General features: G+C 37.5%; 1 protein-coding gene across 13 annotated transcripts in view; it reads right to left on the minus strand.

The window, feature by feature from the left end:
* The window catches only part of Larp4B (La-related protein 4B), a 114,086-nt gene that overhangs the window by 60,254 nt on the left and 34,811 nt on the right, over positions 1-19,021 (minus strand). For 11 of the 13 annotated variants that reach the window (XM_067787490.1, XM_067787488.1, XM_067787491.1 and 8 more), the window contains exons 2-6: positions 17,525-18,440; positions 14,461-14,710; positions 4,731-4,871; positions 2,870-3,106; positions 2,156-2,783 (exon numbers count right to left, since the gene is read on the minus strand). In XM_067787490.1, the coding sequence (XP_067643591.1) occupies positions 2,156-2,783; positions 2,870-3,106; positions 4,731-4,871; positions 14,461-14,710; positions 17,525-18,423 (2,155 nt within the window). In that variant the 5' untranslated portion in view covers positions 18,424-18,440. The remainder of the gene's footprint in view (positions 1-2,155; positions 2,784-2,869; positions 3,107-4,730; positions 4,872-14,460; positions 14,711-17,524; positions 18,441-19,021) is intronic. The other 2 variants (XM_067787489.1, XM_067787492.1) reach the window with 2 other exon arrangements.

Below are 19,021 nucleotides of genomic sequence, written 5' to 3' on the forward strand. Positions count from 1 at the left end.
CAAGCGTCCGTTATGGACATATAATTTCACAATGCATGAGGGATCTACAAACAAAGCCCATTGTTTCATTTGGAATGAGACAATCGCAAAGAGGCGATCAAATGATATAGGGTCGTGTATTTTTAAATGCCTTTCAACGGTACCTCCGATGGTCAAACACATTATTTTATATAGTGACAAAATCGCAATGCCAATATCTGTGCAATGTTCCAAATTGTTTTAAAAAGCACAACTATTGAAACTATTGACCTCAAATTTCTTGTAGTTGGTCACACCCATATGGAATGTGACACAGTACATGCCCAAATCGAAAAAAAGAGAAAAAATTCTTCAGGATCTATCCAACATCCACATGATTGGGCAAACCTTATCGCAGCTGCGAACAAAAAGTATATCGTTCACAAACTAAAACAAAACGACTTATTTGATTTTTCCGGCTTGTTAAAAAATTACTTTAATTGAAAAAAAAAAAACAAATAGCTCCGGTACATACATACTTTATTTTATCAAAGTCTGAGTGAAAAATCATTTTAGGTCTGCTGGCGTTTCGAGAAGGCCCTATCTCATTATTCTACTATACTATATCTGTATATCTTTAAAGAACTTTATGAGGATTTTCTAAGCGCCCTATGCCAGTATTTTTTTAATAACACCTTATTTTTTTCTAACACCTTATTTAATTCTGAGATAGAGCGTTATTAAACGTTTTTCTTAGATTTATCGTTTTCGAACTTGCAGCGAAGATAGATTGATAATACATTCAGACTTCGAAAATATCTGTAAAACTATGCGAAGTCGTTTTACTTTTACAAATCTGTTAAGCATTATCATATTATCATAAGTTATATTAGAAAATATTTTCCCCGGGTTCACAAGTTGTCAAAAATGGATTTAAAAAAAAAGGAATAAGCAGCACACTGCAAACATTTCTTTTTGAAATAGTCATAAAGAGAAGTTTTCAAACTCGGAGGCAGCATTTTAAACTTTTGATGACATGTACAAATATATAATTCATTTATTCACTTTTAAATTATATTTTCCCACAGGCGAGAAATTCGAATGGAAAAAGATACGCTGGTTGAGGTATAAAAAGTCTACACCAGATGTATTGCATTATAAGAATTTCTTTGACTGTAATGAAAGTTTCAAGGAGTGAAATATTAATCAAAGACGACGAAAAAATTTGGATTTTTCGTTAAATAATTGCTACGCAGGACCCCTGGCTATTTCTTCCAGCAAGAAGAAAAACTTGTTGGATGTGTTGCCTTTTATAAATACAGAGTTCCACTGTTACTACAAAAATTTAAAAGTTGAAGACGATTGCGAAGTGGAAGTAGACTCAGATATTGATGAAATCGAAGAAAATGAATAACGGGATTTTAATAATAATAATAAAATTTAATATTTTAAATAAATGCATATCTAACTATTCATAAAAGTTATTGGATTTCCATAAAAATATACTATGTGTTTTTTACGTTTCACCTTATTTCACACTTGTTTGCTTGGCTAAGTCTTACAAAACAACCTATTTTAAAATAGGTGGAAATTTTTATATATTTTATATAGAAAATAGTTTTGACAAAACAACTTAATTGAAATAAGTATAAGTTTACATAAAAAAAAAATTGGCATAACAACATATATAATTTTAAAGACATTTTAAAAAAAGTACTGCATTAAAAATTAAGAAATACATTTTAAAATGCGGGGCAAATTTCCTTTTATTATATCCGCTGTATACTTTTGCCTTAAATATCTTTCAGTTTTATTCAAATCACATATTTAGCTCTCCTGAAAAGTTATCAGATTTGAAATAAGTTGTTTTGTCAAAATTCCACAGAAATAAGAAGTATTTTTATTTGAATACCGAATCAAATAACAAATAAAAAATATTTTTCATTTGAACGCCGAGTAAATAAAAAAATAAAAAGTATCTTTGATTGGAAGTTGGATTTTAAATCAAAAAGGATTTAGAATCACGCAACCCTGCTGTGAATATTCTAAAAATACATCGGAAAAAATTGAAAACAAGCATGACCGTAAATTTTCTGTATGTTTATGAGTACATAATATACTCATCATTCATATATGTATGTACACTTCAACTCAAGTTAAAAAAATTGAAAAAAAAAAAATCAATTTGAAAGCATACCTCCACCACTCTTCATACTATTATAATGCCTCGCGGAAGTATTTCCCTGAGGCTGTTGTTGTGATTGCTGTGATTGTTGTTGCTGCTGCTGCTGTTGTTGCACTTGACTTGAAGTCGTTTGTTGCTGTTGCATTTGATGCTGCACCTGTTGCGTCTGCGGCTGCTGCGATTGTTGTTGCTGTTGATGTGGATCAATTATAGTTGGTACGACACTTACCAAACTGCCAACAACATTACCCAATGTTGCAATCATGCCCGGTAAGGGTTGAGTTTGTTGTTGCATTTGTTGTGCATTATTATTACGTAACTTGTTACGATTTCCACCACCAGAATTATTAGTATTATTGCGATGGCTATTGTAACGACCACCACCACCGCTACTACCACCACTCTGTCCCTTGGTTGTCGCCGTCAATTGGGCAGTGGCCTGTGGCGGTGCTGTTGTCGCATAAGCAGCCGGTACTGCCGTTGGCGGTGCTAAACCATTAGCGGCGAACACATTTCCTATTTCATAAAAGTTTTGACCATGTGCGGTGGTAGCGGCTGCTGCTACAGCGGCAGCAGCCGCCGGTGGCCATGGCGTAGTAGCAACGAGACCTGGATAAAATTGCTGTTGCTGGAATGGCTGCTAAATTAGATATAAGAATGGAAATTTTAATGTTTCTATATCCTGAAAATTCAGTTATGAAAAAGTATAAAGTATGGAAAACTTACAAATATATGTACTGGCGCATTGTAAGGTACGGACGCCTGCGTCATTGTTGTGCCATTTGCATATACAAAACGTTGTGGAGCTGCACTGTAAGCAACCGCAGTAGCAGCGGCATTCGGATCGTACACCGCTGCTGGAGAAGAAGTTAAACGGTAACCATTCTTTAAGCTTGGAACCGGAGCAATAGGTAAACGATTAATAAAAGGTTTCGCTTTCATTCTAGCCATGATGGGTTTACCCTGAGAACAATAAGAAAAGGATTATAACTTTAGGTTGACATTCTAATTCTTAACTATAAGATTAATATCAGCCCAATTCTAAACAAAAATTCCATTCCTCGTATTCTAAATAAAAATTCCTTGTGAGTTTCTTCACTTCTCCCTTTCCTCCTATTCTGAACAATTTTCGAAAAAGCGGAAACCGTTTATGGGAGAAAAGTAGGTATTATGAATGTGAGTGAGAGGGAGATTTCTCTGCCGTTTCTTAGGAGTTTTCTCACTTGTTAAATTAAAGGGAATGCATCAAAATAGTTAAAGGAAATTGGTTCTTTTAAGAAAGGACACTTATTTGTACAAATTTGTGCTAAAATATGTACATTCTACCACAATCATATATGTATATATATTACTTCTAATTGCTGTTTTTATGTACGGGTCCCTTTTTCGCTCTTATTTGGAATCCAAATCTATAAATAAAGTTTTGGTTATAAAGACGGATATTCGTGCTATTAGCGAGCTTTGGGCAATTTTGTCGTAGTGCTTTTGTTTAACTATATTTTATTAAAATAATTTGTTAAAAATAAACGATTGTGAGCACACAAAGAAATCTAGTTTTACTATGGCACTATTGTGAATATTTGCACTGCATTAAAGGCAGTTGCTACCATACGCCAGATGGCAGCGCAAGATGTGATTTTTAATTGATTGATAGAACAGCTGATTTCTGTTGATATTTGATAATAGACTTTTATATTGGTTGCGCACGGGTCCGGCTCGTATTCTTTATTTTAAGACGAAAAGTATATCATAGGCAACGGAAGTGCTCTTGGTATATTTTATACAGCCATCCAGAAATTGCGCACGGATTTTTTAAGAAGGCTTAAATAGATTTTGGCATATGACGAAAGACGAATTCAACTCGACTTGGCCGCCAGAAAATTGCTTTGCTGAATGGAAGCAGGCAACTCCAGCGGATTTGTGTTATCCCGCCGTCTTCTTCTTCTTATGCTCCCTTCCTCTGTTGATGTTGCTGTGGCACCAATTTATTACTCATTTCTGTGAATACCACATGAAATGCAATACTGTGCATTGTTTATATTTTATTTCTTAATTCCAAACAAATTTGCAAAAATAATTAAACTTTTAAAATTTTTAAACAAAATAAGAAATGAGCGACGAAATTTCAATTGACAAAACAGCTCACTTCGAAAATTCGAAATTACTTTTCTCTCCCAATTATTGTCAGAGAAAAGAATTGGAGGAATGTTTCCGCGGGAATAAAAAAATCCGCGAGAACAAAATTCCGAGGAAATATTTAGAATTGGGCTCTATATTTATTAATAGGCTTGTTGTGATAGTTTTTGCAGAGTAAAGTTACATTTCTTGTTTCAATTATAAATTTTTTTAAAAATTTTTTTTATGAAGATAAAATTACACTTTTTTCAAGTTCTTACCATTATTTTTTTTTTTAATTTCTTATTATTTTACTTTTTTATTTCTTTGCACTTCCGAAGCTTTTTAAAAATTTCAAGTTTTTATGTTTTTTTTTTTTTTTTGCAAGCTTTTCGCGTATATTTGTCGACTTCAAAACGGGAAAATCCAAAAAAGCTACGATGATTAGTTTGCAAGAGTGCTTCCTTCTTACCTGAAACGTTTTGACATCTTCTCTCAAATATTTAAAAGCTTTTTGGGCATCCTCATCAGACTCAAATGTAATGTACCATGAATTATTGCCCGCAAATTCGCATGATATAACACGTGGGCAATTTTCATTATTGAAAATATTCTGCAAAATGAAATTTATTAATTATATACATATTTATTTACTTTATTTTAAAATGCTTGTTTAAATGCTCACTTCAAAAAAACATAAGATAAAAAACAAATACAACAAGTAAAGGTACATTTCATTTCAGATAAATTACTTTAAAAAAAAATTTCTCCCCATTTCCTCTTACCATAAAACTTGATAAGTGAAATATCATTGATTCAAAACTATTTTTTGCTAAGTTATTATTCTAGTCTATGACCCTTTTAAACTTGTTTTATATCTAAGTTGCCGTGGTCTTTAACCGATCCCGTCCATTTTACTAGAAATATTTTCTGCTATAAGGAAAATATGTGTACACAATTTCATTACGATATGTTAATTTTTCTTCGAGTTATGGCTCCCGAAACATAGAAACTTGCTTAGTCGTAAAAGGGGCGGTGCCACACCCATTTTCAAAAATGTCACTGTTTTCCAATTTAATGTTATAATTCCATTTAGAAAGTAAAATTCTATTGATACAAAGCTCTTTTTCGCTCAGATATAGCTTATTGTTTTCGTCTACGACCCGTTTAAAAATCTTTTATATAAAAGTGGGCGTGGTCTCTAACCGAGCTCGTCCATTTTTTCTAGAAATATTTCGTGCTATAGGGAAAATTTGTGTACCCAATTTTATTACGATCCGTTTATTTTTCTTCGAGTTATGGCTCCCGAAACATTGAAAATTGCTTAGTCATAAAAGGGGCGGTGTCACGCCCATATTTTAAATTTGAAGTTTTTCCTATTTATTGTTATAAATCCACCTGGGAAATGAAATACCATTGATATAAAGCTCTTTTTTGCAAAGATATAGTTTTTTTCTTCGTCCACGACCCTTTTAAAAATCTTTTATATAAAAGTACGCGTGGTGTTTAACCGATTTCGTTAATTTTTCTTCAAAGCATTCCTTATAGTAAAGGCAACCTCTCTGCCGAATTTTGCTGCGAGAGGTTGAACGGTTTTTTTTTATGATTAATAATATTTGTAAAATTGATTTTATCACAAGTGGGCGCTGTCACGCCCATTTAAAATTTTTTTCAAATTTTAATCAAGAGTCTCCATATTAGTTAGTCCACACGTCAAATTTCAACATTCTAGGTGTATTATTTACTAAATAATCAGGTTTTTTGTTTTTCAAAATGTTATATATATAAAAAGAGGGCGTGGTTATCATCTGATTTCGTTAGTTTTCAATACCAATCTATTCTGGGTCCAGAAAAGCGCGTGTACCAAATTTGGTGAAGATATCTCAATATTTACTCAAGTTATCGTGTTAACGGACGGACGGACGGACATGGCTCAATCAAATTTTTTTTCCATACTGATAATTTTGATATATGGAAGTGTATATCTATCTCGATTCCTTTATAACTGTACAACCAACCGTTATCCAATCAAAGCTAATATACTCTGTGTGCAAAGTATTATTTACTATGTGTACTAAAACTGTGTGAGATCAAATTAGTCGGTGGATTTTAAATCAAAAAGGTTTGGATATACGCAAAATCCTTCTTAAAAATGGCGCCAAACTCTGCTACTTCACAGAAAAGCACTCCATCTTCGACTAGCTAAGTAATCTCAGACGTTAAGACTTTTGTATTTACATAACTTAAAAGTTGCAGATAACGAAACTACCCTGCAGTCAAAAGTCAAAGTACTCAACTAACATTCTAGTTCATTGACTACAATTTTGAGGGGTTATTCATACTAGTTAGTGGATGAGTAGTGAATTGACTAGAATTTGGTGGCGTTTATCATACTAGTCTGTTTTAGAATAGTTCATTGACTATAGCTTTGTGTTATTTAGTATTTTTTCATATTGTAACGAATTTGCTGCAAATCCTCTTATTTGCCCCTTTTGCTAGGTTCGTATCGCTAAACTGTTGAATAAATAACTCCAATATTGAATAATGGAAAAATAGCCTTTATTAAAATGCTTCACAATAACACTCAAACTGTGCAACGAATAGCTTAATAACCAAACTGATAGCTCAAATGAAACTCCACTAATCAAAATAATACTGGTATTGCTCGCTAGATATCTTCTTAGTCGTAACTGCTGATCAACTCAAATCAAACTGAATTACTTCTTACTCGCCTGCACCGCTTTTATAGTTTACGCTGCATACTTCTAGGCTCTTCGATTTCCAGAAGTTACTAGTTGTTTCGGCTACAAAATCGCCAGCCACAACTACGTGCACAAATTATTGCCCTCTCTTGTGACCACTGAGATAAGATATGCATGTGTTTGTGCACTGCCGCTCCGCTGCTCGTATACGTACATATGTGTAGATGCAATTATTTATTCGTTTATGTAAACACATAAAGATTGAATTATTGATGTGAATGTTTGTAGTTTACAGTCTCTCGCGCGCACATAGCCGTATAAGTAAATGCATCTGTGTGTGACATCTCTCTGGGCTGCCTTATATATGTGTATACTTGATTTGATTATTAACGTAAATACTGCTTGGCATGGCCTTAGCATCGCCTTAGTGATGGGATAACTTAGGGGTGGTAATATCCGTGACACTGCCCTCCACCTAAGTCTGATCGTCCCGATCAGACAAATCTCTCGATCTAAACGTTGCCAGCCTTTCCAAATGGACCACTTTCATTTTGGTTCGTGGTTTACCGATGGTTTGTATGCGGTACACTACATCGTTGATCCGTTTTACAACTTTGTATGGGCCTTCCCAATTACACTGCAATTTCGGGGACAAACCTTTTTTACGTTGTGGATTGTATAACAGCACCAAATCTCCTTCCTGAAAACCTTCTGAATTAATTGCTTTATCGTATCTGGCTTTCATCTTGTCACTCATAATCTTTGTTCGTTGCCTTATCAGATCATGTATTTCTCTTAGCTCTTCTTCCAAATCACTAGTGGATTTCCTGACATTTCTCTCCGCATTGGCATCTATCCCAAACTTCAAATCAGCTGGCAGTCTAAGGTCATTGCCAAAAATTACTTTTGCAGGGGTTTGGCCCGTTGTCTCATGCACTGCTGATCGGTAAGCCAACAAGAATAATGGTATGCGGGTATCCCATTCTTTATGGTATTTGTCTACTACTTTCCTTAAGTGCTCCTCCAATGTTCTATTGAATCGTTCTACCATACCATCGGATTGAGGATGCAATGCAGTTGTCCGTGTTTTTCGAATGCCCAATGACTTACACATTTCCTGGAACACAGCTGATTCGAAATTTCTGCCTTGGTCAGAATGTAACTCCATTGGTACACCATACCTTGCAACCCATTCGTTTTTAACCACTTCTGCTACTGTTTCTGCTTCTTGGTTTGGGATTGGGTATACCTCTGGCCATTTACTGAAATAATCCATAACCACCAGTACGTATTTGTTTCCGAGGTTACTAGTAGGAAACGGACCTGCGACATCCATGGCGATCCTTTCAAATGGCGCACCTGAGTTATATTGCTTCATCTGGCCATGACTTCGTGTTCTGGGCCCTTTCGCTCTGCTGCAAACCTCGCAGTTCGCAATCCACTCAGTGGCCGACTGACGGCAACCAACCCAATAGAATCTCTGTTTAATCTTCTCGAGCGTCTTCGTGATTCCAAGATGACCTCCGCTTGGACCATTATGCAGCTCGCTGAGCACGTCAGGAATCCTCTTTCTGGGAACAACTATCAGTTTATTCTTGTATTTACCATCCTCACTCTCCCATACTCGATGAAGGCAACCGGATATCAATTCTAAACTGTTCCACTGTGCCCAATATGACTTCGCAATGGGACTCTCTGCTGACATCTCTTCTCTGTTTGGTCTTTCATTTCGTTCGAGCCCTTGCATAACACGTGACAGATCTGCATCTTCTAGCTGGCACTTTCTTAGCTGTTCCTTGTCCCATTCATCTGTACATGTTATATTCATTAGCCAGACATCTATAATGTCTTCTTTAGCCTCGGCTTTTGAACAGTGCTTGCATTCCAAACTACATGGTCTTCGTGACATTGCATCAGCATTTCCATGGGTACTACCTTTTCGATGCTCAATGGAAAAGTCGTAGCTTTGTAGTCGCTCGATCCACCGTGCCAATTGTCCTTCCGGATTACGGAACTGCAGAAGCCATTTCAACGCTGCGTGATCTGTCCTGACACGGAATCGCTGGCCGTAGAGGTATTTGTGAAAATGTTTAATGCAGTCTACCAATGCCAACAGCTCTCTCCGCGTAACACAGTAGTTCCTCTCTGGTTTTCCAATCGAACGGCTGTAATATGCAACTACCTTCTCCTGTCCATCGACCAGTTGTGATAAAACGCCTCCTATAGCATATCCACTCGCATCTGTATCCAGAATAAATGTTGCTCCTGGAATCGGATATGCTAACATTGGGGCAGTGCACAAACGTTCCTTCAATGTTTGGAAAGCCACTTCTTGCTCCTTCTTCCATTCAAAAGCTTTGTTTTTTCTTGTAAGCTCATGGAGGCTATGGGCTACGCTGGAAAAATTTGGTACAAATCGGCGGTAATATGTGCACAGCCCAAGAAAACTTCTCAATTCATGTAGGTTCTGTGGTCTTGGCCCATCCTTTACAGCCTCTATTTTTTCGTTCGCAGTGCAGATGCCCTCTGTCGTTACCTTGTGACCCAAATAATTGACTTCCTTTTTAAACAGCGCACACTTTTTGGGACTTAACTTCAGACCAGTGCAACCTATTCTCTGGAAAACTTCCTCCAAGTTCTTAAGATGTTCATCAAAGTTCTTGCCCAATACGAAGATGTCGACCAGGTACACCAAGCATGTTTTCCAATGTAGTCCTTTCAGTACCTGGTCCATGAGTCTCTCAAAAGTAGCTGGTGCATTACAAAGTCCAAAAGGCATCACTGTAAATTGCCAAAGACCATCACCCACACTGAAGGCTGTTTTCTCTTTATCTTCCTCCTTCACCTCCACTTGCCAGTAGCCGCTTTTCAAGTCCAGCGTGGAAAACCATTTCGTACCAGATAGCGAGTCCAGAGTGTCGTCAATTCTTGGCAATGGGTAGCTATCCTTTTTCGTTACGTCATTCAACTTCCGGTAGTCCACGCAAAACCTCATTTTTCCATCCTTCTTTTTTACAAGTACTACCGGTGAGCTCCATGGACTAGCTGATGGTTCGATGACGCCGCTGTCGCTCATTTCTTGAATGATTTGACTCACAACTTCCCGCTTCGCCAGTGGAACACTACGTGGAGCTTGACGGATCGGCCTCGCATCTCCAGTGTCAATTTGGTGTTTCACAACGTTGGTGCGGCCTGGTTTAGAATCATCCTGGTCAAATATGTTCGCGTACTTTAGGAGCAGTTGTTTTGCCTTACTCTGATAGGCTTCCTCTAGCCCATGCGTCCATGCCGTGATATCATTTGAAAGATCAGTATTACTAGATGAAACGTATTCCTGGAGCTGTTCACAGTTAATAACTACTTCGGCCTCTTGGCATCTTCCCAAAATAGCTCCTTTGGTCAAATTGAATGGTGACTTGAACTCATTGAGTACTCTTACCGGAATACGTCCATCTTGTTTTGTCATAGCCAGGGTTTTTCCTACAAGTATGTTCAGTGCTGATTTATTTGCTGCTTCGACAACCCACAATTTGTTTGTCCCACAATCTCCATCTACCTTTGCCCAGATGACTGCTTCTGATTTTGGTGGTATTTGCTGACTCTCTTCCACCAGCACTCGTTTACTGCTGTAGCCTCTCTCGTAGCCGAAATTAAGTGGCACATCCATGTTCTTATATCGCATCGTCTTGCTTTGCATATCGATCTTGATGCCTTGGTTGATTAAGAAGTCCACTCCAATTATGATTTCAACAACAATACCTGCCACTATAAAATTGTGAAGTACCGTGACGTTCCCAATTGCTACTTCACATTTTACTTCTCCAATTACCTGGGTGTCCTCTCCCGTGGCTGTACGTAATCTTGCTCCAAGCAATGGTCTTATCTTCTTGTTGACTAAATCTGATCGAATAATGGAATGGGATGCACCCGTATCTACAGTTAGTAAACGTTCTTTTCCATCCACATGTCCTCCGACAGTAAGATTGCTTGACCTTCTTCCAATTTGCGAGATAGAGATTATGGGGCATTCAATTGAGGGAGCCAGCTGTCGCCCCTTGCGCGGCTGACTCGCTTTAGTTTAACGATTGAGTGGATTTGGAGATTTGATCGTCTCCTTCAGCTCTGCGTTTACGGCCACCCACATTGTTGGAACTATTGGAATTGCTACTGCAATGACGTGCAATGTGACCTGGGTTACCGCACTTGAAACATTTCATAACTCCGGCATTTTTCTGTTGTGATCCCTTCAGAGCTTCCAAAATTGTATCTACCCACTCCGGCCTTTCTACTTCCACACGATGAGCTTTGTATGCTGGTTTACTCAATAATGACGCCGTTTCCTGAGTCAATGCATGGGATACCGTTTCAGAAAATGTTTGCTTTGGGTTCGCGTATGTGGCTCGCTTCGTTTCGACGTCCCGTATGCCATTTATAAAGCTCTGAATCTTCACTCTTTCCGTGTATTCCACGGGTGCATCCGCATTTGCAAGATGAGCCAATCTTTCAATGTCCGAAGCAAACTCCTGCAAAGTCTTGTTAGCTTTTTGGTAGCGGTTTTGCAATTCTATTTGAAATATCTGTTTCCTGTGTTCGCTTCCGTATCGCCGTTCTACAGCAGCCATCAATGCGTCATAACTGTTCCGTTCGTACTCTGGAATAGTCTGTAAGATTTCGGCAGCTGGTCCTTTCAATGCTACGAAGAGTGCGGCAACTTTATCTTCCACATTCCAGTTGTTCACTGCTGCGGTCTTCTCAAACTGTAGCTTAAAGACCTGGAAAGGAACAGAACCGTCAAAGGATGGTGTTTTTACCTTTGGATTACTCGCTGAAACTGCTGGACGATTTAATTGTAACTGCTGAATCCGATCTTTCAAAGCATCCATCTCAGTTTCCATTTTATCTTGTCGTTCACTAAAACATTCCAACTGCGATGATATGCGATCCTCTTGCGCTTTCAACTGCTGAGCCAACTGAGATATCATATATGTCTTCTGTTCTTCCAGTTGCGATGCCATATATGTCTTCTGTTCTTCCAGTTGAGATGACATTTGCGACGACATTTCTGAGATACGTGTCTCCTGGGATTCCATCTGTGATGACATATACGTTTTCTGTTCTTCCAGTTGTGATGACATGTTGGTGGATATTTGTGATGACATTTCTGTTATACGTGCCTCTTGTGCTTCCAGTTGAGATGCCAGTTGCGACGACATTGATGCTACTGTCGATGTTTGTGCAGATATTGCAGCCAATATCATGTTCAAGTCTGTGCTGCTAACCGTCTGCGATGTTTCGTTTTTCTCTTCAATTTCCGTTGTCTCCTCGCCATCAAGATGAAAGACATACTCTTCCACATCAATTCCTTCTGCTTCCATTGCCTCTCGTAGCCGTGCCTGAAGTTCAAGTTTAACGCCGCTTGTATTCAATCCACGGCTCTCCAACTCCTTCTTCAGCTGCTGGATCCTCAATTCACTGAACTTTGCCATGTCCTTGTTGTCCTCTAGAATTTATCCAACAATTCCTCTTCTGACACCAATTGTAACGAATTTGCTGCAAATCCTCTTATTTGCCCCTTTTGCTAGGTTCGTATCGCTAAACTGTTGAATAAATAGCTCCAATATTGAATAATGGAAAAATGGCCTTTATTAAAATGCTTCACAATAACACTCAAACTGTGCAACGAATAGCTTAATAACCAAACTGATAGCTCAAATGAAACTCCACTAATCAAAATAATACTGGTATTGCTCGCTAGATATCTTCTTAGTCGTAACTGCTGATCAACTCAAATCAAACTGAATTACTTCTTACTCGCCTGCACCGCTTTTATAGTTTACGCTGCATACTTCTAGGCTCTTCGATTTCCAGAAGTTACTAGTTGTTTCGGCTACAAAATCGCCAGCCACAACTACGTGCACAAATTATTGCCCTCTCTTGTGACCACTGAGATAAGATATATGCATGTGTTTGTGCATTGCCGCTCCGCTGCTCGTATACGTACATATGTGTAGATGCAATTATTTATTCGTTTATATAAACACATAAAGATTGAATTATTGATGTGAATGTTTGTAGTTTACAGTCTCTCGCGCGCACATAGCCGTATAAGTAAATGCATCTGTGTGTGACATCTCTCTGGGCTGCCTTATATATGTGTATACTTGATTTGATTATTAACGTAAATACTGCTTGGCATGGTCTTAGCATCGCCTTAGTGATGGGATAACTTAGGGGTGGTAATATCCGTGACAATATCAATAGTCCCAGATGGAACACCTATGCCCATGTCAAAACGACGGAGAATGGCAAGGTCAAACCCCTACCAAAGACCGGAAACCCAGCCAGCCTCAATTAAATGAAATTCATCGGGTATCCAGCCATCAGCATGACTTCCGTAAAGTGCATATCACTACCACCATTCCGAAATCCATTAACACTCATCATAGGACGGTGCTAGTGCAGCTTGGCCTGTTTTGACACAGTCAACCACGACTGGCTCGTTTCTTCTCCGTTAGATAGATAGATAATTTATTGAGCATTGCACTGCGACCATTGTTCTATTGTGCCCTCACCCCCTTCACACCACCTCACCCAATCGACTTCCTTGTTGAACCCTAGCAGTTCTCTTGGCTTGATGGATTTAATATGGGACTTACTTTTTGTACTACCGACTGTTTTCTTTATTTATTGCAAATTTGTTTTTGATTTCGGGTTTACAGTCCAATAAATCAGAAAAACGCCTTTTTTATTTTTTCGCCAACGTTTCGACCTTTTATTTTGGTCTTCTTCAGGGCTCAAAATTACTGCGTTCTTCCTTGTCCAGTTGTTTTGTATAGATATTTTGTTTTCTGCATTGTGCAGAAATAGTCATATATAAAATTTTAAATTATAGGGCTTTGGGATTAGTTTTTTATAAATTTGAATAAAAAGATAGTTCATTGTTTGAATTTACATTGTGTTCATTTTATTATTTAAAAGGCATTTTCTGATTTATTGGAATGTAAACCCGAAACCAAAAACAAATTTGCAATTAATATGGGACTGTTCTGGCCATGGTGAGCCCATAAACTTAGCCCTGGGTTTTGAATTGCGTCACATTCCAGGAGCATATGGTCCGCCGTCTCCGCTGATCGATAACAAAATATATAGTCATACTTTTTATACATATGAAATATAATGAATAAAATGAATTTGAGTTAATTTATCAATTTTCAAATAATTTTTCAACCCGAATAGGACTAGTATATTAACTAGTAGGATGCAGATGCAAATATTGAATAGTATGTACATATCGCTCATTTGATGCAACGTCGTCATAACTCAGAGACTGGCAATTGATATTTCGTAGAACATTGCCGTGTTAAAAATACCAGTTGCTAATATGGAAAAATTACAGAGCTCATACTACTTCGGATTTTTGGCAAACTAGTATCCTTCTAGTATACAACTAGTTGGTTTGACTGTAGGGTAGTCTTGAGAGTTGCCCGAGAAATCTCTTACCTTGACATCATCCACAGGAGTCTTTTCATTTATTTCACGTAATATAATTATACAGCGTTTGTGATTTGGACGTACACGCAAGCCATCCTCATCGACTTGCACATTTGGCGATTCTCTTAGCACTTCGGTAATAAGTTTAATATCTTTTGTGAGCTTCTTAACAAGATTGAAATTAGCTACAGTGATTATGGGAACATATTGATCGCTATCCATTTGTGTTAGCAAATATGTATCGTTAGCCAAATTTTCTCTGTAATTAAATAAAGTAAACGAAATGAAATGTTAAAAAGGAGAAGACAAAGTTATATTCGAATACGACGAAGGCTTTTAAGGAGTTAAATATTCTGCATATGTTTATATACACCCGCGAGTAAAAAAAAAAACGGAAAATAGAACTATTAATGTTATCAGTTATTTAATTTTTATATTTTCCTTAATTTTAACAAGTAAGGAAGGCTAAGCTCGGGGTCGAAACTGGGCCCGTATCTTGTTATACGATCACGTATGGATAAACCATTTTCGTTTCAAACGATAATAAACTATGGATCTAATAAGTACTCTTAGCCAATATTTCACATATTTCCTTAATCCGATTCACGTTTTCAGTGCTTTTGCAATTTAAACAAGTAAGGAAGGGTAAGTTCGGGTGTAACCGAACATTACATACTCAGCTGAGAGCTTTGGAGACAAAATAAGGGAAAATCTCCAAGTAGGAAAATGAACCTAGCGTAACCCTGGAATGTGTTTGTATGACATGGGTATCAAATGAAAGGTGGTGTTGAGTATTTTAAAAGGGAGTGGACCATAGTTCTATAGGTGGACGCCTTTTCGAGATATCGCCATGAAGGTGGATCAGGGGTGACTCTATAATGTTTTTGTACGATATGGGTATCAAGGAATTAATGAGGGTTTTAAATGAAGGAATGAACCTTAGTTGTATATGTGAATGCGTTTTCGAGATATCGGACCAGGGTGACCAAGAACATCATCTGTCGGGTACCGGTAATTTATTTATATATGTAATACCACGAACAGTACCCCTGCCAAGATTCCAAGGGCTATGGATTTCGCCCCTCAGAACCTTTTCATTTTCTTCTACGTAATATGGTAGGTGTCACACTCATTTTACAAAGTTTTTTCTAAAGTTATATTTTGCGTCAATAAACCAATCCAATTACCCTGTTTCATCCCCTTTTTCATATTTGGTAAAGAATTATGGCATTTTTTCATTTTTTGTAATTTTTGATATCGAAAAAGTGGGCGTGGTCATAGTCCAATTTCGGCCATTTTCTATACCAAGATAAAGTGAGTTCTAAGTACGTGAACTAAGTTTAGTAAAGATATATCGATTTTTGCTCTAGTTATCGTGTTAAGGAAGGACAAACGGTCGACCGCTTATAAAAACTGCGCGTGGCTTCAACCGATTTCGCCATTTTCACAGAACAGTTATCATCACAGAATCTATGCCCCTACCAAATTTCACAAGGATTGGTAAATTTTTGTTGGACTTATGGCATTAAAAGTATTCTAGACAAATTAAATGAAAAAGGGTGGAGCCACACCCATTTTGAAATTTTCTTTTATTTTTGTATTTTGTTGCACCATATCATCACTGGAGTTGAATGTTAACATAATTTACTTATATACTGCGAATATATTCAATTTTTTGTTAAAATTTGACTTAAAAAAATTTTTTTTTTAAAGTGGGCGTGTTCGTCATCCGATTTTGCTAATTTTTATCTAGCACACATACAGTTATAGGAGTTACGTTCCTGCCAAATTTCATCATGATATCCTAACCGACTGCCAAATTACAGGTTGCAAAACTTTTAAATTACCTCCTTTTAAAAATGGGCGGTGCCACGCACATTGTCCAAAATTTTACTAATTTTCTATTCTGCGTCATAAGTTCAATCCACTTACCAAGTTTCATCGCTTTATCCGTCTTTGGTAATGAATTATCGCACTTTTTCTGTTTTTCGAAATTTTCGATATCGAAAAAGTAGGCGTGGTTGTAGTCGGATTTCGTTCATTTTAAATAGCGATCTGAGATGAGTGCCCAGGAACCGACGTACCAAATTTCATCCAGATACCTCAAAATTTACTCAAGTTATCGTGTTATCGGACAGACGGACGGACGGACGGACAGACATGGCTAAATGAATTTCTTTTTTCGCCCAGATCATTTTGATATATAGAAGTCTATATCTATCTCGATTAGTTTATGCCGTTACGGATTACCGTTATGCGAACAAAATTAATATACTCTGTGAGCTCTGCTCAGCTGAGTATATAAATTGATTTCGCTCACGGATCGCATAACATGATACGGGCACTGTTTTTCGAATGGCGTTTGTACTTTGCTAGGCTATAATTTATTATATAACAAAACTACGCACTCAAAAAGTTTCTTAAAACTCTAAGGCCCGGTTTTCAGTGCGAGTTTAAGCTAACTGTTAACGAGTTAAACAAGTTTGTTTACACATTTTTCGTATTTTCCATTTTTTTTTTATTTTTTTTCAAACAAGTTTCGAAATCGTTTGGAATATTCTTCCTTACAATATTAATTTTTGCTCCTATTTTCTACAGCTGTATATCTCTTCTGATTCTTAAACCAACGAAAATTGCTGCGTTTAATATACCATATCATATCCATTCTGGCGGCCACCGTGTGTGATGGTAGCGTGCTTCGCCTACCACACCGTATGCCCTGGGTTCACACCCCGGGCAAAACAACATCAAAATTTTAGAAATAAGGTTTTTCAATTAGAAGAAAATTTTTCTAAGCGGGGTCGCCCCTCGGCAGTGTTTGGCAAGGGCTCCGAGTGTATTTCTGCCATGAAAAGCTCTCAGTGAAAACTCATCTGCCTTGCAGATGCCGTTCGGAGTCGGCATAAAACATGTAGGTCCCATCCGGCCAATTTGTAGGGAAAATCAAGAGGAGCACGACACAAATTGGCCTAAAATCTCTCCGGAGGTTATCGCGCCTTACATTTATTTATTTTTATTTATATTCATAAAATGTAGAAAAAGTAAATTCAAGTAGTTTTCAACCCAAATTTACCTGGAAAAATAGTATTCCAATTGCGTTGAGAGCATTTGTTTTAGCTGATCCATTGGTATACCAGCATTTTCGGCAGTATTGGCTGCATTATTACCGGCAGCAGCAATTGCTTGTTGTTGATGTTGTACATGTATTTGATGTTGCTGTTGTTGATGTTGATGTGGTCCATTAGCCACAATCACATGATGTTGCGTATGGTGTGCTTGGTGATGAGAACCACCAAGTGATGTTGGTGTACCCGCCGTCATGCCAGACGCATCTACGGCTATTAAACCACTTGATAATTCGTCTTGTTGTTGTTGTTGGCCATAACAAACGGCACTGCCATCTTGCGCAATTGTACCATTCATGACGGCAGCTGCGTACTCGGCGTTATCGATTGTTGCAACAGTTGTTGTACCTCCACCACCAGCGGCAACTTGAGCTAACACCGTCTGTGGCTGAGACTGATGAGCGTATTGTAAATGTGCGGTTTGATGTGCGGCAGTTGGAGGCACCGTTTGTAGTGTCGATGCAGAGGCGCCACTTGGTTGTTGTTGTTGTTGCGCGTGTGGAGCAACAGCAGCAGCAGCTACTGCAGCAGCAACGGCTGCACTATGTGTATGCGTATGTGCGGGATGTGGATGTTGATGTGCTATTAATTGTTGATGTTGCTGATGTTGATGTTGTGTAGATTGTGGTGGTGGGGCTGCGGCCACTTGCAAGGCTTGTGGATGTGGAGGTTGCGTTGCTGTTGTAGCTATTATTGGAATATGTGTTGCTGTTGGTGGTGCTGCTGCCAATTGAGCCGTTGTTGGACCATATAAATTGGTTGTGGCTAACATTGCCGTTTCAACGGGCACATGAGCATATAAAGTGTTTGCAACAGGTGGTTGTAACTTTACTGCATCCCCATTCATGTACACATAACCGCCTGCTATAAAGTATATTCAAATAAAAAAAATATTCGGTTAGTAAATAATAATAGATAAAAGTGGTTTCTTTACATTATTAAACTACATATAAGCAGACAAAATTAAAGCTTAGTCTGATTTCATATGCTTACTAAATAAAAAAAACAAACACAAGGCTTCGAAAAATGTACGAATTTTTTTAGTGTGCAGTTTTAGGCAGGGACGGAAAATAATTATTATTATTTTTTCGGAGTCGAAAAAATCCTGGTCAAAAAATTGGTTTAGGTGAAAATGTTGCAGTTCCCAGGTATCCCTATAGCAATATCATGTCGAATCATGCATCCTTTTTATTTTTCGAACTTTTTCCATAAAAGTCCACATATAAAAGTAAAATCTGTATTTTTATTTTTTGAGTTTAACTAGTTCTATCGGACTCAAAAAATAAAAATCTGAAAATAATTTTTATCTTGGATCAAATGTATATTTAAAGTCCAAAATTAATAGTTTTGCAATGAATTATATTATAAAAGGAATAACAGTTTCAGCCTCTGGTTTTAGTGGCCAGTTAGAAGTAACTAAAAATGTTCATTTTTTTTTTGCAGTG

This window comes from Eurosta solidaginis, chromosome 5, assembly GCF_040869045.1.
Source record: "Eurosta solidaginis isolate ZX-2024a chromosome 5, ASM4086904v1, whole genome shotgun sequence".
NCBI classification, from domain to species: Eukaryota; Metazoa; Arthropoda; class Insecta; order Diptera; family Tephritidae; genus Eurosta; species Eurosta solidaginis.